Source organism: Oncorhynchus keta, chromosome 2 (genome assembly GCF_023373465.1).
Source record: "Oncorhynchus keta strain PuntledgeMale-10-30-2019 chromosome 2, Oket_V2, whole genome shotgun sequence".
In the NCBI taxonomy this organism is placed as follows: Eukaryota; Metazoa; Chordata; class Actinopteri; order Salmoniformes; family Salmonidae; genus Oncorhynchus; species Oncorhynchus keta.
This window is the reverse complement of record NC_068422.1, coordinates 61,656,067-61,682,449: the sequence shown is the minus strand read 5'-3', so window position 1 is coordinate 61,682,449 and position 26,383 is coordinate 61,656,067. Positions and strand designations below refer to the sequence as shown.

Below are 26,383 nucleotides of genomic sequence, written 5' to 3'. Positions count from 1 at the left end.
TGAATGCGAGGGCTAAAAATCCAAGGTGCTGCAACAGAGAAAAGCAATTGTCTGCAGAGTGAATTTGGAGAAATGTCAAAAGCCTGAAACTTATATCAGGGTGGAACAAATGTGTCCAGATTTGATGACTCTTGTAAGCGGTTCCGTATGTGTGCTGTGCATTAGTGGGAGATGGACTTTTAGCTGCTCCATTAGTCTTCCCCAGATAATGCAACACATTTTAGCCCCCCGTTTACTTAACATTCAGGATCCGGCCCCTCTATTTGCTCTAATCAACTGATAAGACGGAAGCCCTTTCTCCAACCCCTGGAGGGTGAAAACTGAACTCCTAATGGTCATTAGTAGTAATTATGTTCCGTAACTGGCACATCCAGCCCCTTTGCTGTGTTGATCCCATTCGGGCACAAGGGACCCAGATTGCTGATCCAAGGCACTTCTGGGCATGCCGTTATCTGCCAGGCCAACCGCAGCTTGTATGATAAAAGTCAAGTTAACTTTCCGGTATGATGAGACATAGGGTGTTGTTTAGGCCAACGTGATTTGAGCAACACTGTTTCTTTTGTTTGGGAAAGTGTGCGGAGGTGTGTGTGGGTGTATATGGATAGATCAAGAGGAAATATCTAGCACTGTATCACCATTGTATGAGCTAATTGTTGACAAAGGTATCCTGAAGACACAATAAGCTAGGCTAAGTCCAGGGCTGGGCATGTGACAATAACCTCAATCAGTTGACACAGCCTTTTTCAAAACGGATTCAGTGGAGTTGTGATTTTATGCAAACCGTTTCCCTCTCCTCTCTCAGATCAAGCGCCTCTGCCCTAATCCCAAGAGCCGAACCTGCAGAGTGTGATCCTTATCGACAAGTGCAAAGCTAGTACAGACAAGAGTGGGATTCAATTACATATGCACAGACCTTTTTGGAATGCAGCATCCTTGCTACTAGTGATGCAACAAAGAATGGACTCTCCCTTCTATTCCATTGTAAATGTTTGATAATCCAATCCAAAAGACTCATCCCGATTCTTCAAAGGTCCGACCTTTCAGATGTGTTGACACAAACCTGTCGGTCGATGAGCAGGCTACCTTGCAATTAGTAACTCTCACTAAGTACATTGTTGAAAAGGTAATTGAATTCGTAGTTTAATGTCTGAACATCATCGCCATGATTAAATGAAAATAACAGAAACTAACATGAATAATACAACAGCCATTGTCAGCTAGTCATAACCTCAGTGTTAATTGGCTTTGCCTTTATCCTACTTGATATTAATCAGATGCAGTGATAGAGCTGTATGATTACAACGCCCACAAGTTCTATTGTGCCCTTATTAATGAAACAAGACGACATTAGTATGTAACTCAACAGCCCTTAAAGTGAACCTAAATCTAGGCAGAATGTGTCCCACTGAATATGCATCTTTAGGCAATAGCTTAATCGAAAGCCCTCGAAGAGAGGACGACATACGGGGGATCATCTTTGTATATACAAGACAACACGAGTGCGTTTCCTACCCGCCGGCTGTGACGAGGCAGGCCATTGTCAGAAAACTAATAAAGAGGCTCCCGTGTGTTGTAGTGCGGTAATTACACAGCCTGGGATATCAGTACGCTATTTATGAAAACATTGTGCATCAACAAAAAGAAAAGGTCATCAACATGGACACACCCCCAGCATTAGCATTTTCACAGCACACACACTGTGTATCTCCATAAATGGGAGATAAGAAAACATGACATTCTTTTCTTGAGTGCAAGAAAACATTGATAAACATGGCACATTTTAGCAGTGGGGATACAGGCTACTGGGATTCAGAAAACATCACCAGGCAGGGGACTACACAAATAGTGAGAAATACGGGGCTGTGTGGCAGCATCGATTCAGAGGTCGCAATCGGTTTGCTAGGTCATCCCATATGAGTGAGTGTGATACATTTTAAGACCAATGAAGATATGAAGTGACGAAACTATCACAGCAACTGTGCATACAGGTACAGCATCCCCAGGTACCTGTTCCTCATATGTCGATGATCAATAAACATCATACATCTACAATATTGGGGCAGCAGGTGGTTAGTTGTTAGAGCGTTGGGCCAGTACCCGAAAGGTTGCTTGATCGAATCCCCGAGTTGACAAAGGTAAAAATCTGTCATTCTGCCCCTGAACAAGACAGTTAACCCACTGTTCGTAGGCCGTCATTGTAAATAAGAATGTGTTCTTAACTTACTTGCCTAGGTAAATAAAATAACAAAAATATGAGTAGTTCCAAGAAGATGTATCTGTAATTGACATTGGTCGCGCTATTTAAATGATAATGCGCATGAGGTGCATTATCATTTAGTTCCATTTCTCAATATGTGGGTGGAGCAGGTGAACTCCTTGATGTTTGTTTTCAGTTCCAGGGTAACCAGATGAGCTCAGGATATGGGGGTCAAGATAAACATCAGTCCACATGGACAGTGATGTAGAATAATGACAACAGACTTTAAACATATGAACATTTGATCATTGGACTCTCTACTATTGATAACAAAACTGTATGCTACAACGGTAAAGAATGTCCGATTTTCAGACTTTCACCATCATAAACTCAGCAAAAAAAGAAATGTCCTCTCACTGTCAACTGTGTTTATTTTCAGCAAACTTAACATGTGTAAATTTTTGTATGAACATAACAAGATTCAACAACTGAGACATAAACTGAACAAGTTCCACAGACATGTGACTAATAGAAATGGAATAATGTGTCCCTGAGCAAAGGGGGAGTCAAAATCAAAAGTAACAGTCAGTATCTGGTGTGGCCACCAGCTGCATTAAGTACTGCAGTGCATCTCCTCCTCATGGACTGCACCAGATTTGCCAGTTCTTGCTGTGAGATGTTACCCCACTCTTCCACCAAGGCACCTGCAAGTTCCCAGACATATCTGGGGGGAATGGCCCTAGCCCTCACCCTCCGATCCAACAGTTCCCAGACGTGCTCAATGGGATTGAGATCCGGGCTCTTCGCTGGCAATGGCAGAACACTGACATTCCTGTCTTGTAGGAAATCATGCACAGAACTAGCAGTTTGGCTGGTGGCATTGTCATTGTGGAGGGTCATGTCAGGATGAGCCTGCAGGGAGGGTACCACATGAGGGAGGAGGATGTCTTCCCTGTAACGCACAGCGTTGAGATTGCCTGCAATGACAACAAGTTCAGTCCGATGATGCTGTGAGACACCACCCTCGACCATGACGGACCCTCCACCTCAAAATCGATCCCGCTCCAGAGCACAAGCCTCGGTGTAATGCTCATTGCTTTGACGATAAACGCGAATCCGACCATCACCCCTGCTGAGTCAAAACCACGACTCGTCAGTGAAGAGCACTTGTTGCCAGTCCTGTCTAGTCCAGCAACAGTAGGTTTGTGTCCATAGGCGACATTGTTGCTGGTGATGTCTGATGAGGACCTGCCTTATAACAGACCTACAATCCCTCAGTCCAGTCTCTCTCAGCCTATTGCGGACAGTCTGAGCACAGATGGAGGGATTGTGCGTTCCTGGTGTAACTCGGGAAGTTGATGTTGCCATCCTGTACCTGTCTCGCAGCTGTGATGTTCAGATATACCAATTCTGTGCAGGTGTTGTTACATGTGGTCTGCCACTGCGAGGACGATCAGCTGTCCATCTTGTCTTCCTGTAGCGCTATTTTAGGCGTCTCACAGTATGGACATTGCACTTTATTGCCCTGGCCACATCTGCAGTCCTCATGCCTCCTTGCAGCATGCCTAAGGTATGTTCAAGCAGATGAGCAGGGACCCTCGGCATCTTTCTTTTGGTGTTTTTCAGAGTCTTTAGAAAGGCCTCTTTCGTGTCCTAAGTTTCCATAGCTGTGACCTTAATTGCCTGCCGTCTGTAAGCTGTTCCACAGGTGCATATTCATTAATTGTTTAAGCATGGGAAACAGTGTTTAAACCCTTTACAATGAAGATCTGTGCAGTTATTTGGATTTTTACAAATTATCTTTGAAAGACAGGGTCCTGAAAAAGGTCTGTTTCTTTTTTTGCTGAGTTTACATGTCCTTTTCAGTTGCATAACCAAACTGATGATATACCATTATAGCTACGCCCCAAGAACAATGCATTTCACTGTACGCTAAGTCATAGCTTTTCACACAATTGTTGGCTTACTCCTATTCCTCCCATCCCTCTTGCTTACTATCAGCCAAGGGCACATGTCTGAACAACACAATACAGCGAAGAGATGGATAATGGCATGTGTGTGTGTGTCTAAAACAGAAGCCCATTACCAACACAATTGGCAGCTAACAAAGAAAGCCATCGTTCTTTGAGCACAATTCCAAGACCCTACATGTTCAGTCCTGATTTCCATGAAGGATTCATGACTCATCTGGATATTATATTACAACGTTCTGAATGTATCATGCACGCACGCACCCCCTCCTCATCCCCTCATCCAGAACTGAAAAATCTGCAAATATTGTGTATCCATAGGTATCACACATTAAGCCTGCATTGCCACCACAACCTGCTAGTAGGTCCTATCTAAATGCTGGACTTTTTCATTTGTAAGGCTTTGCTGTTGAGTCATGGACACCGTGGAGATGCAAATAAAAACATTTTCAGAGGATATGAGTTTGTGTGCACTGGGTTGTTGAGAAAAGTCTGCTTGGTTGCCCTTTTAAGGGGTTTTATACTTTCAGCAATTATTTCAGCTATTTCTTTCTTCTCGCAAAAGGATCATTAAACAGAAATAATTCATTTGGGATAAAGGTCAGAGGCACAGTCTGTTGGCTGAGGCAGTTTCGCCGAGAAGTGCCTGGGCCATTGATTCTCCATGGATACTTTCTTTCACAATATTTCCTGCTCAACTCACCATAATAGCGACAAAACAGTGATTAAGGTTAGCACCCTTTCTTCCTTTCCCTCTGCTATGATTATCATCATCTTCACTAGCGGAGATTGGTAAAGAAATGGCTCCTCAAGCAAATGTCAGCGCCATTGTTCATTTCATCTTTGTTGTTGTTTTGGCTCATGAGGGTGAGATGCGAGGAGGAAGGGGGGTGGTTGCTGTCATCTTAAAAAATTCCAGAAATAGGCTTTCCACCCACCCCTTCCCATATTGTCTTCTTCCGGCAGCCCACGTGTGCTCCTAGCTAACCATGAAGCCAAATGCACAATAACAACATCCATTCTTAACAAGATTACTTTGTAGTCCCAGTTTTGCTCCTGGACTGTGTATGGGAGCAGAGGCACAGGGATAAGCTGTGATGCCTGCAGCTACTCAGGCTGAGGATGCCATCCATAGGAGAGGGATGGCGAGCTGAGCCAAACATCTACTGGCTCAAAGGGTTTCTTAGCTGCCCACGATCACTGAAAGAGGCCAATTAGTAGGTTTTAGATCATTATAATCGTAGATTTGAATAATTTGTCATTATGGCAAATTGATCCTGTCTGCCCAATGTTTAGCACATGTCTTGAACGAATATAGGCCCATATTACATTCCCCCATAGAGGGTGACATAAAGGTCACGTCCCAACATGTCACCATAACGAGCTCTCTATAGTGGTACACATAGGGTGCATGTATAATATCCCCAGAATAATTGGGGTTAGTTAACTGGCATATCTAGAAGACAATGAATGATGGTATGTCAATAAAAGACTGTGAGACTGAAAGCATTAAGCCTGTTAGGATTAACCTCTTGCTCCTACCCGACACGCAGGCGTCCCATCTAGACATCTGGAAATGCAAATGCGCTATGCTAAATGCTAATAGCACTCGTTAAAACTCAAACGTTCATTAAAATACACATGCAGGGTACTGAATTAAAGCTATAGTCGTTGTGAATCCAGGCAACAAGTCAGATTTTTAAAATGCTTTTCGGCGAAAGCATGAGAAGCTATTATCTGATAGCATGTAACACCCCAAAAGACCCGCAGGGGACGTAAACAAAATAATTAGCATAGTCGGCGCTACACAAAACGCACAAATAAAATATAAAACATTCATTACCTTTGACCATCTTCTTTGTTGGCACTCCTAGATGTCCCATAAATATCACTATTGGGTCTTTTTTTCGATTAAATCGGTCCATATATAGCCTAGATATCGATCTATGAAGACTGTGATCAAGGAAAAAAATAGTGTTTTATAACACAACGTCATTTTTTTAAATAAAAAAAGTTGACGATAAACTTTCACAAAACACTTCGAAATACTTTTGTAATGCAACTTTAGGTATTAGTAAACGTTAATAAGCGATCAAATTGATCACGAGGCGATGTATATTCTATAGCTGTTCGTCTGGAAATAATGTCCGGGTAAATCTCAACCAAAATATCCGGTCGGACATCGGAAGAAAGGCGCTACCTTGTGTCCGTTTGACCAATAAACAAATCGTAGGCAAATGACAAGACTGTTGACATCGTGTGGAAGCTGTAGGTATTGCAACCTCGGCCCCATTTAATGTGGTTCACATTCAACAATGGGTTCTAGTGGCGCATGGATATATTTTTGCATTTTCAGTGATCACATTTTCCTGCACTTTTCGATGAAACGCACGTTCTGTTATAGTCACAGCCGTGATTTAACCAGTTTTATAAACGTCTGAGTGTTTTCTATCCACACATACTAATCATATGCATATACTATATTCCTGGCATGAGTAGCAGGGCGCTGAAATGTTACGGGATTTTTAACAGAATGTTCTAAAAAGTAGGGGGTAGGAGTAACAGGTTAAACAAATGGCTTTTTTGGGGGTTTGGGGAAGAGCGATCAAGCCAAAATTTGGACGATTTAGCCAAAGCAATGCACAAGCAAAGCATTAGAGGTGAACTACTTCATTCCAATGATTAGTTTGAGCAGAGTTCACGGCACTTTGCCAGCCAACTCCGTTGAGCCGCTCAATGCACCAGCACCGCAACTTCAGATCGAGCCGAGGCCAGGATGCAGGAAGCAGAGCCGCCAGTCGCTAGAGGAGAGGTTAACACCACATATCAGCTCGCAAACACTGACATGGGAGCGCTAATCACTGCAAGCCTTTCCAAGGTTACATCACAAATACCCATTTATTAGGAATCTGCATTAAACCATGAAAATACCCATGCACTCACTAACTCAGCACCTTGGTGTGAACAATGGCAACCTTGTTATATCCTCAGGGTTTCTGTGGCAACAGACCTGGACACAGGATGCATATACTGTAATATTTGATGCATGCATAGGGAATTAGCCTATACATGACCTTAAGAGTATATCTCATAAGCGTCTGTATCACTGCGTCTGAGGGATTGTGCCTTCTCCTACGTCTGACGATAAATGTAAGGCCAAAAGGTAACAATACCTGGAGAGAGGAAATGGAGTATGTGCACGTACTGTATGTGGATTTGAACATTATGTAAGGATAGAGGATTTACACAGGCAACATCTCGGCGTTACTGACATAAAACAAGGTTGAGGTGAGAGTGAGAGAGAGAGAGACAGGGAGAGAGAGAGAGAGAGAGAGAGAGAGAGAGAGAGAGAGAGAGAGAGAGAGAGAGAGAGAGAGAGAGAGAGAGAGAGAGAGAGAGAGAGAGAGAGAGAGAGAGAGAGCATTAAGAGAAATAGAACGCCAGCATTTAGTTGTTTAAATCCTGCGCTGTATGCATTTTTAATGATACAACACCTGGTCAAAAGCATTTGCAATGGGATTTTGCAATTGCACTCATGACCGTGGAGTTTTAGATTATACTTCCTACTCATTTTTGGTTTTGTCCCTGTGCCCCTCCACACCACACACATACACCTTGTTAACGCGGAGCAGGACGACAACACAGAGCAATAGACAACCTGTCAGCCTCTTCCAAGGAAGCAATAATGTGATCCCACAGCTCAATCAGACTGTTTTATTACAGTCACTGTAGAAAGGGAATGGGGGACTGTGCTCATGTTCCAATGATATAAAGGCCTCCATGATATATACTAGCAGTAACATAGTAAGATAACACACAGAAGAGAGATACTACAAGGAGAAAACACCAGGGAGAGCCCAGGAGAGGCTGTGAGGAAGAAGTGGATTGGAACTGAAACCATAAACGTCAAGTGACTAATTTTCAAATGGTTGATGCTTAAAACATTGTACCTACATTAGTCATCAAGGTAATACTTAGGCTGATTCTGTAGCCCAATACCTATCATTTCAGTCTCAACATTAGCTTTCATAAATGCAGAGTAATACTCTTGTTAACTCACACTACGAAGCCTTCAATCAAGGGCGAAGCTCGATATCCACTAGAACCTGCGCTGACTCTGTCCTAACCTTAGCGAATGCAGATTAACGCGTGAGATCTTCTCAGATCACAGTGCACTTTGGCAGGGCTAAATCGAGGTGGGATCAGGAGGACCTTTGATCTACTAAAAAAAAACTTGTCAAGAAGCTCCAAGGGTGAAGTTGTCTACAGCAGCGCCAACACCCAGAGAGAGCTTCCCGCCACGCATTATTGAAGTTGAATACGACGAAATTTGAACGCCGTCGCCCCCCACTCACTTTACTATCTGTATCATACAGAAGGAGAGAACCAAGCCCCCAGCATTGACAGGCGTATAGGAGTATAACTTCAGTCAGCTCCTTTGTACTCTTATGGAATAAACAAACATCTGGGACTTGACTGGATAGCTGATGGGTGTCTCTTCACCTGTGAGGAGCAGTGCACTAACAGTTGTTGCCCGACATGAAAATATATTCCATGACAATATTTCAAAATGACAGTGATGCTGAGAAGCTGTTGATGAAACCGTTAGCATTAATACAGTGGTTCCTCTTTTAACCCTTGTGTTGTCTTAAGGGTGAAAAAATGACCCGCCACCTCCTAAAGAAAACCTCCTAAATTATGTGTTTTTCAACTTGAAATTTGATGACTATTTCCATGAAAGCTGTACACCGCCGGGGTACAAAGATTGTCTTATGGTCATTTTTTAAATCATTTACACGCCACAAAAATAACAAACACACACACACAGATACACACACACGAGAAATTGAGATTTATGGTCATTTTGTAAATCATTTACACGCCACAAAAATCACAAAGACAAACACACACACACAGATACACACACACGAGAAATTGAGATTATGTGTGCTACGGATTGAACTCCCCTTCACGACCCCACACGAATCAAATTCACAGACAAAATAAACAACATTTCAGACAAAATAAACAACATTTCAGACAAATTAAACAGTTCTTGGAAGCATTGTTTACTAATGGGGAATGCAGTTAGAGACTATAAAGGTGCCCAGCTCTCTCTTTGCTGAAGCAATGAGTGCACGTTTCAGTGCTCAACAGGTCATATATCTTATTTTTTTAGATGTCCAGGAGGGACAAGAGAACAATGATTTAAAAGAGGAGGAGGAATCTGAAGAAGAAGATGGGAAAGAATACAACCCAGAGCACGACTCATCATCTTCAGATGAGCTGAAAGAGATATGTTTGTTGAAGAACAGCAAAATAACATGGTCCTTGTCACCATATGACAACCAGAGCAGGATGGCAGCACAACATGCCATAAGGATGACCCCAGGGCCCACAAGACATGCAGTTGCCCATGCCCAGGACATCGCCTCAAAATTCAACTTGTTCACCACACCAGCCATAGAAAAAAATCATCCTGGGTTTCTGTAAATATGGAGGCATCTGGAAAAGGATGGATGAGATTGACCTGCGTGCCTACATAGGGCTGCTAATCTTAGCGGGTGTGTATAGGTCCCGAGGCAAGGCTAAATGTAGTCTCTGGGATGCAAAGAGTGGAAGGGCAATTTTCCGTGCCACGATGCCACTGAAAGTCTTTCACACTTTCTCAAGAATACTACGATTTGAGTCACAGTAAGTCAAGACCTGCAAGACATGTGAGAGACAAACTGGTGGCCATAAGAGAGGTCTGGGAGAAGTGGGTGGAGCGTCTGCCATACCTCTACAACCCTGGGCCTGAAGTAACAGTGGATGAGCAACTGGTTCCATTCAGAGGTACATTTTTATGTTCATATCTGTAATATAAGTGCTTTTCACTGTTAAATTATATTATGTATTGCTGTAATATCATTGATTTATGTGATTGTTTTCTGTGATACTGATACAAATTACTGACAGTAATCTCTTTTGTCAAAAGGTCGCTGTCCTTTCTGGCAGGATATGCCCAGCAAGCCAGAAAAGTATGGCATCACGCTTGGAAGATGCAAGTCTACACATGGAAGCCAACCAGTGGAGGCCCAGAGAAGAACCAGGGGATGCGGGTTGTGCTTGATGTGACAGATGGACTAAGGGGGCCCAATATCCCGTGTGACAATTTCTTCACCTTTTATGAACTCAGCCAGCAGCTCCTGAAGAGGAAGATCAACATGGTTGGCACAGTTAGAAAGAACAAGCCTGAGCTCCCCCACCTGCACTCCTCGCAACAAGGGGGGGAGAAGCCTTCTTATTAAAGTTTGCCTTCACCCCCAACACCATTCTAGTTTCTTACATCCCAAAGAGGAACAAGAATGTGGTCCTCCTGAGCACACTGCACAAAATGTCTGAGATCAGTGATTGTGAGGACAGGAAGCCAGCCATCATCATGAACTACAACCACAGCCACAAAGGAGGCGTGGACAAGCTGGACAAGGTGATTGGAACTTACAGCTGCAGGAGGATGACTGCACACTGGCCCCTGATCATCTTCCATAACATCCTTGATGTGTCCTCATACAATGCCTTTGTGATATGGATTAAGAGGAGGGTGTTCCTGGAGCAGCTGGGAAAGGCACTTGTAACCCCGAAACATTCAAAGAAAGGAGCACCTCCTCCGCACAGCAGCCTCTGCAGCGCTTGTGAAAGCTGTTCAGGGGACTGAATCTTGTCCTGATCCACCTGAGGCTGCAGCTGGGGCAGGCAAGAGGAGGAGATGCCAATTCTGCCCCCCAAAGAAGGACTGTAAAACAAATACTATGTGCTGCACATGTGAGAAATACATGTGCAAAGTCCATGCACTCAAATTTGCATACTGTCCTACATGTGCTAATTAGAGTTGATTGATTTATGTTTTTCACTTTTTAATTTTGTATCTATTATCTAATCTTATTTTATTCTTATTTATTGTTGTTGTTTATACACTTTGTGGGTAGGGGCAATGGTAAAAAACTATTTTGTAGTTGAATTCCTCATTGTACAGTATTTAAGAATATACTGTATCACTATGTCGCCAAAAAAGGTTCAAGACTGTTATTGTTTCCCTTCAAAAAGATTGTTAGACTTTACAAGTGCTATCTCTTGCAAAATTATATTTACACCTATGCAGTACCTTTAGCAATAATAATAATAATGAAAATAAAAATCTCATTGATTTATCAAGACCAGTCCCCATGCTTGTCTCACCGCAATGTGAAACAATGCTGAAATAGCTATTGCTTCAACTCCAATTGCTTCTAATTTCAATATGCTTTTTAAATAAATAAGAGCTATATTACTTTTAACAGCACATTACTCAACAATAGTGAGACTAATTTCGCCTACAGTAGGCCTACAGTATATCGAAAAATATATATATTTTTTCAATGATGAGATTCTCCGCCAAAAATTACATTTAGAGGATTGGAGGATTCTAAATTAATATCTAAGGGGAATTTTTCAGTATGGCAAATCTGGTCTGTGAGAATACCAAAGGGGCTTTTATTTAATTCTAAATAAATTAGTAATAATAATAATCACTTTGTTTAAAAATGAAGAATATTTTGGAGATGATTTCATTTTCATTTAACCCAGATTTATTGCACAAAGTATCAAAATACCGAGAGGTGTTGGAAAAGGTATATTGTCCTTCTAATAGCCCATAATGTACTATTATAATGCTTTACATTGTGTCCAGGTCCAGATAACCCAAACATTTCTTTATTAAAGACTATCAAAAATATTTGTTTCTGTTTTTAGAGAGAGAGAAACACTGGGGCAATTGTGCACTGTCCTAAAGGACTCCCAATCACGGTCGGAAGTGATACATAATAATAATAACAAAAATTATGATTTTTTTTTATCTATTAGGATATTTGAGTTTAACCACAATGTTTGTTGTATGATTTGTTCTGTCTTTTCTGGTGGATTAAAGTGAAAATGCAACCAATAACGGCCGGTTGTGGTACAGCCAACCTAACTAAGAAATACATTTGAAGAATTCTCCCCCTACCCTCCTTCTAGGCAAGTTGATTGTCCTGCTAATAGCCATTATGGCACTGTGCAACGTGACCGTGTGTGTTGGAAATAGTATTTTCCAGTAAGCAACAATTTGTTAAACTTCATTAGCCTACTATGTTCCAATATTTCTGTCATTCAGTGATATTTATTCCCATAGTAATTCCAAAGTTTATCCAACATTTTGAGGTTTCCATGAGCTTGCCCACATGCAGTTTAAACATTTAGATAATAAAGCACTTAACAGCATTTTGAAGGTGGAAGCGGCACAGCATTTGTTTATTAGGCTACTGTGCAGTCTGACAAGTAAACATAGCCTACATAGCCTACTGTAGTTAACATGGTAAAGTGTCTAATTCCTTACATAAGGGAGAGCAGGCCATGTCCAGACTTTCTCGTGACCTCAAGTACTCATTAACTCAGTCATTTAATGCTTTTTGGGGTTGCATCAGTCATGGACAGAAACGTCTGAGACACAGTACTAATGAAGAACACCCGGAGGTTCACTGGTAAGCCATATCTGCCACGGGATCCATCCCAGTTGGTATTTTGTGTCCACTAGTGGTATCTCTTCAGTTACACATCCTTGGAATAGCAGAACAGCATAACGGTCCGGATGGCCCTTGCTGTGCCTGGTGAGTAGTTGGTCAAGATCTGTTGTCAGAGGAGGAATGGAAATGTCAGGGTGAACCAATGACCAATGACGAACCCGCCAGGTATGTTGACTCAGCCTGTCGGACGTAGAGTTTCAGAGCTCACAGGTGTACCTCGCATGGATTGTGACTCCGTCTCGTTCCTCGCCCTCTTCAACGCGCCATTCTCCGCCTGACTCTCCGCCAATGACAAGTGACTTTCTGCCAATACCGCCTGGCTCTGGACCAATACATCAGTTGTCACCCGTATCTCTGCCCTCATTATCTACTGTTTCTCATTCTGCTGGTCTGCCTTCGATGACTCGATCTCGGTCTTCAAAGTTTGAATCTGATCCATGTGCACATTCATCAGATGAGCAGAACGGTACCGCCCTGAGCCCCCATCGATTTCAATGGCCTATGATAGAAACGGTAGATGTTCAACGGAATGTTGTCGGTGTGGCTGTACGCTCTGCAAAAACACATTCAAGGTTTTACAACACAATATTTTTGTAAAAATGTTTTTATTTAACCCTTATTTAGTTATCGATTATATTACATAGTATGCCTACACATTGATAGGCTATATCATTTTTTAAATGAAAATGCACCGTAACCAAAATACCTTGTTTTGGTGATCCCCTCATTCAGGTTCATTTTCAAGTCCTCTGGTGGTTATGGTCCGAACCCTGGAACGGGTAGCAGCATAGAAAGAAGCTGGTTTACTGAAAACTATGTCCATTTCGTCTGTTCTCTTTAGTCGAAATGTCTTCTTTTTTTTTAGATAAACAGCTAGTTTTTGAATGGCAACTGTGTTAATTAAGGTGTTACAGGTGGAGTTTGGGGCAAGGTGAAGAGTACTGGAAAGGTACTACAGTACACTAGTGAAAAACAAATGCATCCAGCTGTCCATCATTACTGTCATTTACATCCTGTTTACATTGTTTATTGCAACCACAATAACACAAATAATTTGTATCTACCTTTCCAATTACTTTTAGTTTGGCATTACAAATGTGCGCTTTTCATATCATTTTTTGTTAAATCCAGTTCGGATTTACAGTTGAAGTCGGAAGTTTAAACACATCTTAGCCAAATACATTTAAACTCAGTTTTTCACAATTCCTGACATTAAATCCTAGTAAAACCTCCGTGTTTTAGGTCAGTTCGGATCCCCACTTTATTTTAAGAATGTGAAATGTCAGAAGAATTGTAGAGAGAATGATTTATTTCAGCATGTACTGGTGCACTACACAAAATAGATGGCATCATGAGGCAGGAAAATTAGGTGGATATATTGAAGCAAAGTCTCAAGACATCAGTCAGGAAGTTAAAGCTTGGTCTCAAATGGGTCTTCCAAATGGACAATGACCCCAAGCATACTTCTAAAGTTGTGGAAAATGGCTTAAGATCAACAAAGTCAAGGTATTGGAGGGGCCATCACAAATCCTATCAAACATTTGGGGGCAGAACTGAAAAAGCATGTGCGAGCAAGGAGGCCTACAAACCTGACTCAGTTACACCAGCTCTGTCAGGCGGAATGGGCCAGAATTCACCCAACTTATTGTGGGAAGCTTGTGGAACGCTGCTCGAAATGTTTGACCCAAGTTTAACAATTTAAACGCAATGCTACCAAATACTAATTGAGTGTATGTAAACTTCTGACCCACAGGGAATGTGATAAAAGAAATAAAAGCTGAAATAAATCATTCTCTCTACCATTATTCTGACATTTCACATTCTTAAAATAAACTGGTGATCCTAACTGACCTAAAACAGGGAATTGTTTGTTGGATTAAATGTCAGGATTTGTGAAAAAACTGAGTTTAAATGTATTTGGCTAAGGTGTATGCAAACTTCCGACTTCAACCTTATATTGTCCTGCTAGAAACGATGTTTGCAGAATTCACAGCCTGCTTCTCTTGTGAAAAACAGTGTTAAATAATATATCTGTGAGAATATCCAAGGGGGTTTATATCATTCTAAATTAATTAACAATAATAATAATAGCTTTGTTTTAAAAATAACGATATTTTGGAGAATTCTTCAATTTCAAATAACGTAAAGTGAGTGAGAAACTGGACATTCTTGAACATGGGGTGAGACATTGTTACTAATTTGTAAATAAAGCCAGTTTGTTATTTAGAATGATTTATTTCTGTTTTTAGAAGGAGAGAAATCAAAAGCCCGGTCATGGCCGACACAGGTATTGAACCAGCATCTAGTAGCAGCGCAGTTTGCAATGTGATGTGTGAGTCCGCTACAACGCAACCACTCAGGAGTAGGCTACAGTACTACAGTAAGAGAAAAAATATTACATTTATTATTTAAACATTTCCACAAAATAATTGGTCTATGTTTCTCTTAGAATACAAACCTTATTGTAACAACAGTTTTAGTAAGTAATACTGACGAGTAGTAACAAAAAACACAAGTGTATTTTTCCTGGTGTGCGCTGTAGGACAGCGTAATATAAATGCTTACTCTATTGTTCTAAATTCAATCACCTTCTTCATCCTCATCATTCAGTTCATTGAAATTCAATTTTGAAGTCGTTTCCCTGTGGCTTATGTCGCTCATTCATTGCTAGTTAGAGACACAGTAGCGCTTTGGGATCCAAAAGCATAATCAGTGCTCTAACTCCCCCTTGTGCTGGTCAGGAGCAATGAAGTAGTGATGCAGGGTACCGTAATAAACCTCAAACGACCTCTAAGTCCCGCAGCATAATCGCAGAACATTTAGTGGAGCAATATCACCCACTGTATATTGTATTGTATTGTTGATTGGTGATAAAGATCATTCTCCATCTAACTAAAGAGAAAGTAGCAGGGATGTGAGAGGTACGGGATTTATATCCAAGCCCACACTATTGCAGGCCTTGCATGCTATCCATCTTATGGTGTCAGATATCTTGTTTTCTGCCACCAAAAATACATTAAATGTTTCCCCCTGCATTAATAATCAAAGGCAATTACTCTCTTTATTACTCGCGGCCCTCGCAATCTTAGTGGTATGAATTGTTGAATATGAATGGCTTATTATCAATTCTCTTTGTGCAAAACACACAATTGTATCAGAGATAAAAGCATCGGACAATAAGAAACAGGATCAGTCAGGAGCTGTTTCATTTGGATACATCTGCACCTCAATGGGAAGAATGGAGTCCATTCTTAAAAAGCATTATAATACATGAGATCAAAAGGAAAGGAAAAGGAAAGTTGCATCAGTGTTATGTGAGATACAACAAACTGTGACACAGACTATAATCAATTTGACCCTTTACAAACAGAGTCTAATTTTTCTTAGGTTGGGAGAAATGTTGATTTGTTGAATATGTCTCTCTCCTTTCAGTGTGATGTTTTGTTTTGTTCGGTGGATGACAATGAATGTGCACTTTGTAACATTAAATAATTCGACTCACAGAGAGTTAAAACTAAGGATGAAAAGTAGAAAAAGTAATCATGGAAACGTACTATCCTGGATTAGACTAGGATTTGTGATCAATTCAGACAGTAGTATGAAGAAGATTTAGGAAAATATATATATTTTTTATTTTAAACGTCATGCCATTGCTTTAATATGACATTCTAGAATTCTAGAATTCTAAATCTAATCTCACACCTGCACTCACATTGCTCTTAATGAGTCGTTATTTTTGAAGACATTACTCAGTCACGGTTAATCTTAAAATCCCCCGCACACCACTTCTACATTGGAGCAACAAGCTTTCACAGCTGTCTCGTCAGCTTCAGTTTTACAGGTACTGCATTTCCTTCAAATGGGAGTGACACAGGGTGACGCAGATCCAGCTCAGTGAATCACAATGTCAGAAGGGCGGTGCTGTAAAGAACAGCAAGGATGACGCCGTCACGCATTGTGACCATCTCACACTCCCACACCGCCATGCTCACTTTTGCATTTATGCTAATAGTCTCCTTCCAATGCCAGCAGGAACTCAAGAGGAGCTCGGTCTCTGACAAGACAGGAGATCTATGTATAATTAAACATCAGAGTGCCGCACAATGAAATGTAAAGGATGGAATGAGTCTAATCTTGGCCTGGGGTTCCCTGATAATCAACCCACAACCACAGGCTGCACTGAAAAACTGAGATCTGCATGACCCATTTGAATCACACCTCCCACTACCATTTGATCATTTTTTTAAATTAAGCGTGAGAAAGAGAGAGACAGAGTGAGAGTGAGAGAGCGAGAGAGACATCATACATGTGTAGGATCTTAATTTGACCAGTTTCTCACAACAGGAAAATAATCCTGAAGCAACAGACTCTAATGTGAATTATTGGGTGGATTAAAATGAATGGACATTTAGGAAATTAAAACATGTAAGAAGCCTTTTTAAACCTAGAACACACTACAAGTTAGCATTTCCTGCCATGCAGGACATTTCTTGCAACAACAGGGTGATCAAATTAAGATCCTACACCTGTATCTTACTGCAATATCGAACTTATCTTTGCTCTGCCAGCCATGCTCATGAGTACTTAACCTTATGAATAATAATGCAACTTATCAACACTGTCTTTCAAATGCGAGACAAATACATCCTCAACCAAACTAACTCCTACAATCCTTGCAATGTCCTTCAGCCTACACATGCTAATTATTTTGAGTGACAACGGCTAAATATTCTTAAAACAAACCCCGACCAAAAACAGAGGCTTCATGCACACCTAAAACCAAACAGATTTGAGTACTATCCTTATTTTCCATGAACCCTCATGACAATCTCTCTCCAGCAGTGAGAACAACTCTATATGCATGCCGAAAGCTAAATCAGTCTATCTCAAAGATACACCTAGGAGATCATTACAGCGATAGAGTGTGTTTTGTTTATTTCGGCTCTCTGACGAAGAGCCATTGGAGGATCCGACAGAGGCCGTTTAATTGAGACCCGTGAAATATGAATGCTGCATTTAACGACATTTGTGTGTTCGTTTAGTATTTGGAAACACACAGGTGTAAACACTGCATGAGAGCATGTGATTTATTGATATACCTACGTGACAATAATCCCCCAAAGAAATCAAGTTAGAGTGCTAAGTTATGTGACATTCTGCCAAACTTTGGGCATTCAGGCAGTACTGTAGGGCTCCATTTTCCACCTCATGAATATTTAGAGACTTCTACCTATCCATGCTTTATAGTACCATGGCGCCATAAATTACGATCCGCATGAATTCCTTCTTCATCACTGTTATGTTTGGCAATGATTGGACCTGAAATGGTGTGTTTTACATACTGCAATGGTGGGATAGGGATTGAGATATAGGTGCAGCAATCATTCAAATGATATAATAGCTGCCTCGTCATGTCAGCTTGCCTCCAACTACTAGCTGTAAATATCATGACAGCATTAAGCTGTGAAATATACAGCAAGAAATAACCTCATCAATAAATAGATAACTGCATTACGGTATGTGTAAATCATAGCTAGTGTGAGGTCAAATATTATCCTTGATGGCATATTCTGGTGCATGTGCCAAAGTGGTTGGGTAATGGTCAGAGGTAGTAGCTGCCAGGTTGAGACACCCCAGGTGCGTTCTTGCAATGAGCTGTGAACAAGCTGCTTTGGCTTGCCTTATCAACAACCCTCACTGGGCCCCGGGCCCTGGTCCTTGGCCCTGCCACGTCTACACAGGCCAGGTACCAGGTGTCCCTTGTCCTTTGGATTATAGGGCTCTATCAAATTCTCAACAATGAAACGTAGCCAAAAATACCCCTTTTTATCCTTGTGTTCCTATGACAAATACTTCAAAGGAAAACTACACCCAATACCCTGGCCAGCAAACAAAAGAAAACACAAAATAGAAAAGAAAGGATAGAAAAACACAATGCGTAGATATTTCCACTGTATATATGGTTGTACTGTAGGTCATTCCACTGCAATGAAACGCATCATTAGTTATTCATTTTCACTCTCTTATTCCATATTTCAGGGACACGACACAAAACGCCTCAGCGCAGAATTTTGTAGCTGTGGATTTATATTTTCTCTCCAAAACCCTGCATGAGATCAGGCCAATGTCTGTCTCTCTCTCAGCACTAAAACTATCCCGCAAATTTTATTTTTTTATTTTTTAAATGGTGGAGCATTCAAATGGCTGAATTAATGTTTCCAAACGATAAGCAAGCTTAATATACAGCTGACAATTACAGTACTCACCCTGCCAACTAGAATTGGATCTGGTCCAGAGAACTCCTCCAACACAAACATTTGGTTCCAAACCCATCCTCTCTTGGCTCGACTAAGTATTCTTTGTCCTTCGACGAGGCCACGTAGGAGCGCAGTGGAACCCGTTTGTAAACTTTTGGACTGGCTGATGATGGGGGTCGTGGATGTATAAGGGACACACGTAATCCACACAAGCATCAAGGAAGTCCACACGTCTGTCAGCATCTCCTCGGACCGTTTGGGCATTGTTATGACACTTATTTTCCCAAGATCAACAGCTCTCCCTTAGATGATAAACAGAGGTTACTTCTTACTTCTTTGAACGTCAGAGCTTGCATTCATTGTCTGATAAAGGTCACTCACATTGCTTCATTTGTCTCCATTGCAGATGGTGAGGAGATGTAGTACTCAATACACCATCCATTTGGTGTTCCAGCAGTGTGAAAGTTCTACAAGGGAGCAAACAGAGGTGATCAGTATTAACCATATAAATTACAAGCCAAGTGCAGAATTCAAAGGAAGGAACATGGGAGAGCAAATCAAGGTCCTCACTTTAGATCAGTGGAACCTGACTTGTAACGCGATATTTAAGGAGCCAACTCATGCAAACAATCACTAGATTTAGTTGATGATAATCAATGGATGATCACGATGATATCAACCGTTTACCAGCCAAAGAAAATAAATACATTGCTGTCTGTCATCTCTATGGCGATTTTGACAGGAGCAGGAAGAGCTTAAGAGTCAGTCCTCTTCATTACAAATGGTAGGAAGCAGCAGAAAGCATTACCCTGTGTGATCCATTATCCTGTGATTCTATTCGACTGCTACAGTGTAGGGTAAACGATTGTGTCTCTGGTCTAATACATCTGGTCAAGTCTGATACATGAGATTGCCTATCTTTAATCTGATGTTCTGGAGATTATCCTAGAAAGATTTGGAGCAATTACATGTTGGTTATGATTATTGTTTTCATGTTACTTTGGATAAATGTATTTACTAATATGCTTTTCAGCAAATACCCTCTCCATATGAAGCAAATGTCCCACATGTCACTGTAATTGAGGCTTGGAAAGATCCCACAGACCAGGTATTCTATTTCAGCAATGCTGCAAGTACTTATATTCCTGATGAGATCATGATTGGAGTAATATGATATAATCTTGTTTATCAACTCATCTATAACTTCTATACAACCAGTGATTGAATGAAAATCAACTATTATTCTGACTGTGAGGAGAGAAATCAGTGTTAGCATTGTGGTACACAAACTATTTTACAAATATACCATTCAGAGTAATTAAATCTAATATACAAGAAACATCTACAGATATTGATGTTAATTTACTCGGAAGAGTAAAAGAGTGGCATGTTGCAATGTGCATACAGATGCCAATTTTAGTCCTGCAATCACATAATTCATAGGATTTTAAATGGCCTATACAGACCAATGAGAGAATCTTCCACATCATGTCAATTGAAATGAAAGAATATGAAACGGTAAAAGACCAATCATTCTCCTCATTAATAAAATAATTGTAAAAATCCCACGGGTAAATGCACAACCTCAAACACGGTCTATCCATTTATCAAAGTTGGTCAAGTTAAAAGACAGCAATGACAGCATTGGAGTTCATACGGATTTCTTGATAAAGGTCTATGTACGACATAGCTATTGGATATGACGAAAATCAACTGTGATAAACAAGCCAGGCATAAAAGCAACGCTGAGTCAAATAACGACATTCACAGACAGTAGACAGACATAATCCCTCTATGAACTGGACGGATTTCATATACCTACTGTTAGTGCCAAGCAAAACATCACAACATACCCTGTGCCAAATAATAATTTAAAATAGTCAACCTTGATTATTACAGTTGAATACACACACACATATATATATATATATATATATATATACTGCATAAACAAACTTGCCATGTCGTCTACATTAAAACATGCTTATAGCTATGTTAATTATTCACCCGAGAATGCATCTCTATGACTGCTGCCTAACAACGTTCGCTTGCTGTTATTGAAATAAAGGAATATAAATATCAGAAACATCCAAACATTGATATGGTGCTTAATAATGATGACTGAAACTGCATTGAATTACATGGAGACCGGTGCCTTATGAGCTCTTTGACGGTTGGTTTCAGCACCACTCGGAATGGATAGCTCCACATGAGGTAACGTTGGGCTACAACTAGTAGGCTACACGTAGCTTGCATCGTCGAGAAACAGATTAGGCTACAACACGTAGGCAATAAACAGTTCTGCATAAATGTCCAAAGTGACAACATAACGCCTGGTCAACAATGTATGATTGTCTCATTAATTTGAAATGGTTGGCAACCACAAAAAACGAAGACAAGTTGCTAAGTTAAACTACTTACATACTATGGCTTCACTGAAAATGGACAGTGTGTCGTCTCAACTGCACTGCCAGGTAGGAAGTTAATGTTTCAACAAATGTAGTTTACATTTCTATCCATCAAAGCGAGGGGAAAAAAACACGGAGCTGAAAATAGGCTACGACATTGGAAAGCTGCACTTCCTAAATAGTTTTCACATAACGTTAGATAGTTAGCCGGTCAGTTGCCAACCATTCTTTCGACTCAGTGTGCAGTTCTCGTGCACAAGCTAATCTCTGGGTGATTTTGATATGCAGAACGAGATGTAAACATGCAAAAGAAAAATCAAACAAAAGCCCCGTTCTCTCCCAAACATGTTCATGCACCTGTTAATACATTTCCGCGTTACTTACTACAGTATCTCGCATCCTTGTGCTTGCACCATTTTACCCTTTCAAAAATGGATTAAAAGCATTGCAATTGCTTTTCTCTTTTCATTCGAGGAGAGACGTTTACAAATAAAAAAAATGAGCAAAAAGTGTGAAGACACGGTGGAAATCCTTACAGTTTAGCAACCCCGCAGTGGCACTACTTATTGTAGCTCCGACAGGCTTGCTTGCTGACTGGAAAAGTGAGGAGATGGAGGAGAAATGTTCGGTGTGAAGAGCCTCCCCTTTTACCGCGCTCATTGGACTGATGAGGAGGCAGGTCAACAGCCTCGGAAATTAATGCACGCGATCATACACTACACAACTTTAATGGTCGGGCCAGTGGTAGAGTATTGTTTCAAAGATACACTCCATAACCAAAAGTATGTGGACACCTGGTCGTCGAAAATCTCATTCCAAAATCATAGGCATTAGTACGGAGTTGGTCCCCTCTTTGCTGCTATAACAGCCTACAGTCTTCTGGGAAGGCTTTCCACTAGATGTTGAAACATTGCTGCAGGGACTTGCTTCAGGAGCATTAGTGAGGTTGGGCACTGACTTTGGGTGATCAAGCCTGGCTCAATTCCAACTCATTGCCACAAAGTTAGAAGCACATAATCGTATAGAATGTCATTGTATGCTGTAGCGTTAACCGGGACTAAGGGGCCTAGTCTGAACCATGAAAACAGCCCTGGACCATTATTTCTCCGTCACCAAACTTCACCGTTGGCACTATGCATTGGGGCAGGTAGTGTTCTCCTGGCATCCGCCAAACCCATATTAGTCCATCGGACTGCCAGATGGTGAAGTGTGATTCATCACTCCAGAGAACGTGTTTCCACTGATCCAGAGGCCAATGGTGGCAAGCTTTACACCACTCCAGCCGAAGCTTGGCATTGCGCATAGTGATCTTAGGCTTGTGTGCGGCTATCTGGCCATGGAAACCCATTTCATGAAGCTCCTGATGAACATTTATTGTGCTGAGTTTGCTTCCAAAGGCATTTTGGAACTCAGTAGTGAGTGTTTCAACCTGAGGATAGACGATTTTTACACCCTAAGCCGCTGTTGCTCCTAAACGTTTCACTTCACAATATCAGCTCAGACAGTTGACCAGGGCAGCTCTAGCATGACAGAAATATGATGAACTGACTTTTTTTGGAATGGTGGCTTCCCATCTTGGTGCTAAGTTTTAAGTCACTGAGCACTTCAATAAGGCCCTTCTACTGCCAGTTTGTCTATGGACATTGCATGGCTTTGTGCTTGTTTTTATACACCTGTCAGCAACGGGTGTGGCGGAAATCGGCGAATCCACTCATTTGAAGGGGTATCCACATACTTGTGTACATTTAGTGTATCTATATCCTACACTGTCTTCAGTCGAACAAAGCAATATAAAGAAATGGACGTCAATCGGTTGCTTTACTTCAGTTATATGAGCTTTTGAAGCATTTGTTATTGGGTTTTCCTTCCCCCAAACGTTTTATTAGTGAAATTAAATATTTCAATTAACCTGGCTCCTCATTTAGGTAGGCCGGCAAGGTCACCTGATACCCAAACAGTAAAAGTGAGACAGAAGTGCACTTTGAAAATGTGTATAGTGAAAATGCATTTGGCCAAATACTTCTACTTTTTAATTTAATGGAAACCATTTCCAGGGACATGTTTGTATTTTCCATAATGTGGGCTTACTGCTGTGTTTTGCCTCAGTTATAGCTGATTATATAGAAATGTGTTTATACAGACAATTTACTTAAAATGCTAATTCATGTCTAAGCTACACTTTGACTAAAAACACTGTTCGCTTCAGAAGAAAGGTTACTCCCTCTCAATTATTTGTAGCCAGAGGTGCTGAAATGATGGAGAGAAAACAAGATTTCTTATATTGTTCTGCAAAAAGTTCTTCATCAAAATAACATAAACAATGATTATCAAAAAAAAAAAACTTGATCTAGATGATATGAGCAGGCTATAATAAAAGGTATATGCATAAATATGTTGTCAAAGAGTATGTTTTCACTGAAAGGGCCCTCTAATTGCTTGACTAAGGATGAAATAGTCGCTGCACTCACACAATGCAACACACAAGGGATAGTATTGCAATTCTTGTTTCGTGCAAAGCTATTGACGCATGGAGACAGTAGCTGAAGGGTTAAACAACAGATAAAATATTACCACTGCTAACTTAACCACGACTTCCATGATTAGTGGTTGTGGTAACGCTGTAGATTCTAATATACGAATGCCCCATGTTTAATGTGAGATATCGGCCTGTGCACCAGCAGAATAGGTCTGCAGTGTAGTGTCGAGGGGAGAGCCCTCTAGTGTTCAGCAGCATGTTAAACTGCAGCCTTGACAGAGAGACACAGACCGATCAGTCCTTCAGGCCTTCGGGGAATGGGCTTTATTAGTCAGAGAGGACGGTCAGGTTCAACAGACTCTCAGGGACGCATTTGTGTTTTTCAATTGTGAGACCTCCTTATTAAAATCTGTGCTGCACATAATGCATTAACGCTGCATAGGCCCTACTGTTCCTCTGATATTCATGTCAGGACTGGGATTACATTAGCTCTATTTCCCAGTCTCATTCAATATCATTTATCAATATTATTGGTTCATACTTAATAATAATAGTAGATGGAATAGCAGCAGTAATAGTGGTAGAAGTCAATCTATCTTTTACCAGAAATTAACTCAAAACGTTTTACACTACATCATTTCTCCTTATCCACTAAAAATGTTCCCCCTGACTCACTACTTAGGGCCTTTGACCGAGATGCCATAGATCCCAATTAACAAAGATATCAACTCTACTATTATTTTTTCTGAGCCATTTAATTTCCCACCCACTTTGATGTTGCAGCATATTTCAGACGGGAATTCAAAAATTATATTTTTAAGAGCCTCTGCTATGTAGGAATGTTTTCCTTATTTTATGTTCAATCCATTTGCATTTTATCTGCCTATGCTACAGTATGTAATTAAACATTGGAGTGTCTATTTAGAATTAAGAGTAAAACATCTTTATGCTTATCCAAAGTTAATGCATAATTTTCTTACTAAGCAGAACTTTAGACTGATTAAACTTGTTTGGGACCAGAGAGAGGATGAAGTTTTGGTGAAAGTATTCAGACCCCTTAACTTTTTCCAAATGTCGTTATGTTACAGCCATATTCTAAAATGTATATATAAAAAAAATCTGTACACACAATACCCCATAACGACAAAGGAAAAACGTTTTTTTTTTTTTTTTTTTACATTCCTGCTCATTTATAAAAATATATAAAAAAATATTTTCAAAAGTATTCAGCCCCTTTGCTATGAGACTTGAAATTAAGCTCAGGTGCATCCCGTTTCCATTGATCATCATTGAGATGTTTCTACAACTTGACTGGACTCCACCTGAGGTAAATTCAATTGATTGGACATGATTTGGAAAGGCACACACCTGTCTATATAAGGTTGACAATGCATGTCAGAACAAAAATCAAGCCATTAAGCCTAGGGAAGTGTTCATAAAGCTCAGAGACAGGATTGTGTCGAGGCACAGATCTGGGGAAGGGTACCAAAAAATGTCTGCAGCATTGAAGGTCCCCAAGAACACAGTGGCTTCCATCATTCTTAAATGGAAGAAGTTTGGAACCACCAAGACCCTTGACCTGGCCGCCCGGCCAAACTGAGCAATCGGGGGAGAAGGGCCTTCGTCAGAGAGATGACCAAGAACCCGATGGTCACTCTGACAGAGCTCAACAGTTCTTCTGTGGAGATGGGAGAAACTTCTAGAAGGACAACCATCTCTGCAGCACTCCACCAATCAGGCCTTCATGGTAGAGTGGCCAGACAGAAGAAATCCTCAGTAAAAGGCACAACAGTCTGCTTGGAGGACAGTCTGCCAAAAGGACTTTCAAACAATAAGAAACAAGATTATTTGGTCTGATGAAACCAATATTGATCTCTTTGGCCTGAATGTGAAGCGTCACGTCTGGAGGAAACCTGGCACCATCCCTACAGTGAATCATGGTGGTGGCAGCATCATGCTGTGGGGATGTTTTTCAGTGGCAAGAACTGTGAGACTAGTCAGGTTCGAGCAAAATATGAAAGGAGCAAAGTACAGAGAGATCCTTGATGAAAACCTGCTCCAGAGCACTCAGGACCTCTGACTGGGGCGAATGTTCACCTTCCAACAACCCTAATCACACAGACAAGACAGCGCAGTAGTGGCTTCGGGACAAATCTCTGAATGCACTTGAGTGTCCCAGCCAGAGCCCGGACTTGAACCCAATCGAACATCCCTGGAGAGACCTGAAAATAGCTGTGTATCGATGCTCTCTGTCCAACCTGACAGGGCTTGAAAGTATCTGCAGAGAAAGAAAGGGAGAAACTACCCAAATACAGGTGGGCCAAACTTGAAGTGTCATACCCAAGAAGCCCCGAGGCTGTTATCAATGGAAAAAAAGGTGGCTTCAACAAAGTACTGAATAAAGAATCTGAATACTTACGTAAATGTTATGTAAATATTTCCATTTGTTATTTTTTATAAATGTGCAAACATTTCCTACAAACCTATATTTGCTTT

The 26,383-nt window shown here is 40.9% G+C and overlaps 1 protein-coding gene across 1 annotated transcript in view; it reads right to left on the bottom strand.

The window, feature by feature from the left end:
• LOC118358284 (cadherin-8-like) overlaps nucleotides 1–21,999 on the bottom strand; it is a 90,601-nt gene extending 68,602 nt beyond the window's left edge. The window contains exons 1-2 of the mRNA XM_052480260.1: nucleotides 21,796–21,999; nucleotides 19,013–19,470 (exon numbers count right to left, since the gene is read on the bottom strand). Coding sequence (XP_052336220.1) covers nucleotides 19,013–19,267 — 255 coding nt within the window. The 5' untranslated portion in view covers nucleotides 19,268–19,470; nucleotides 21,796–21,999. The remainder of the gene's footprint in view (nucleotides 1–19,012; nucleotides 19,471–21,795) is intronic.
• Nucleotides 22,000–26,383: the final 4,384 nt, after the last annotated feature.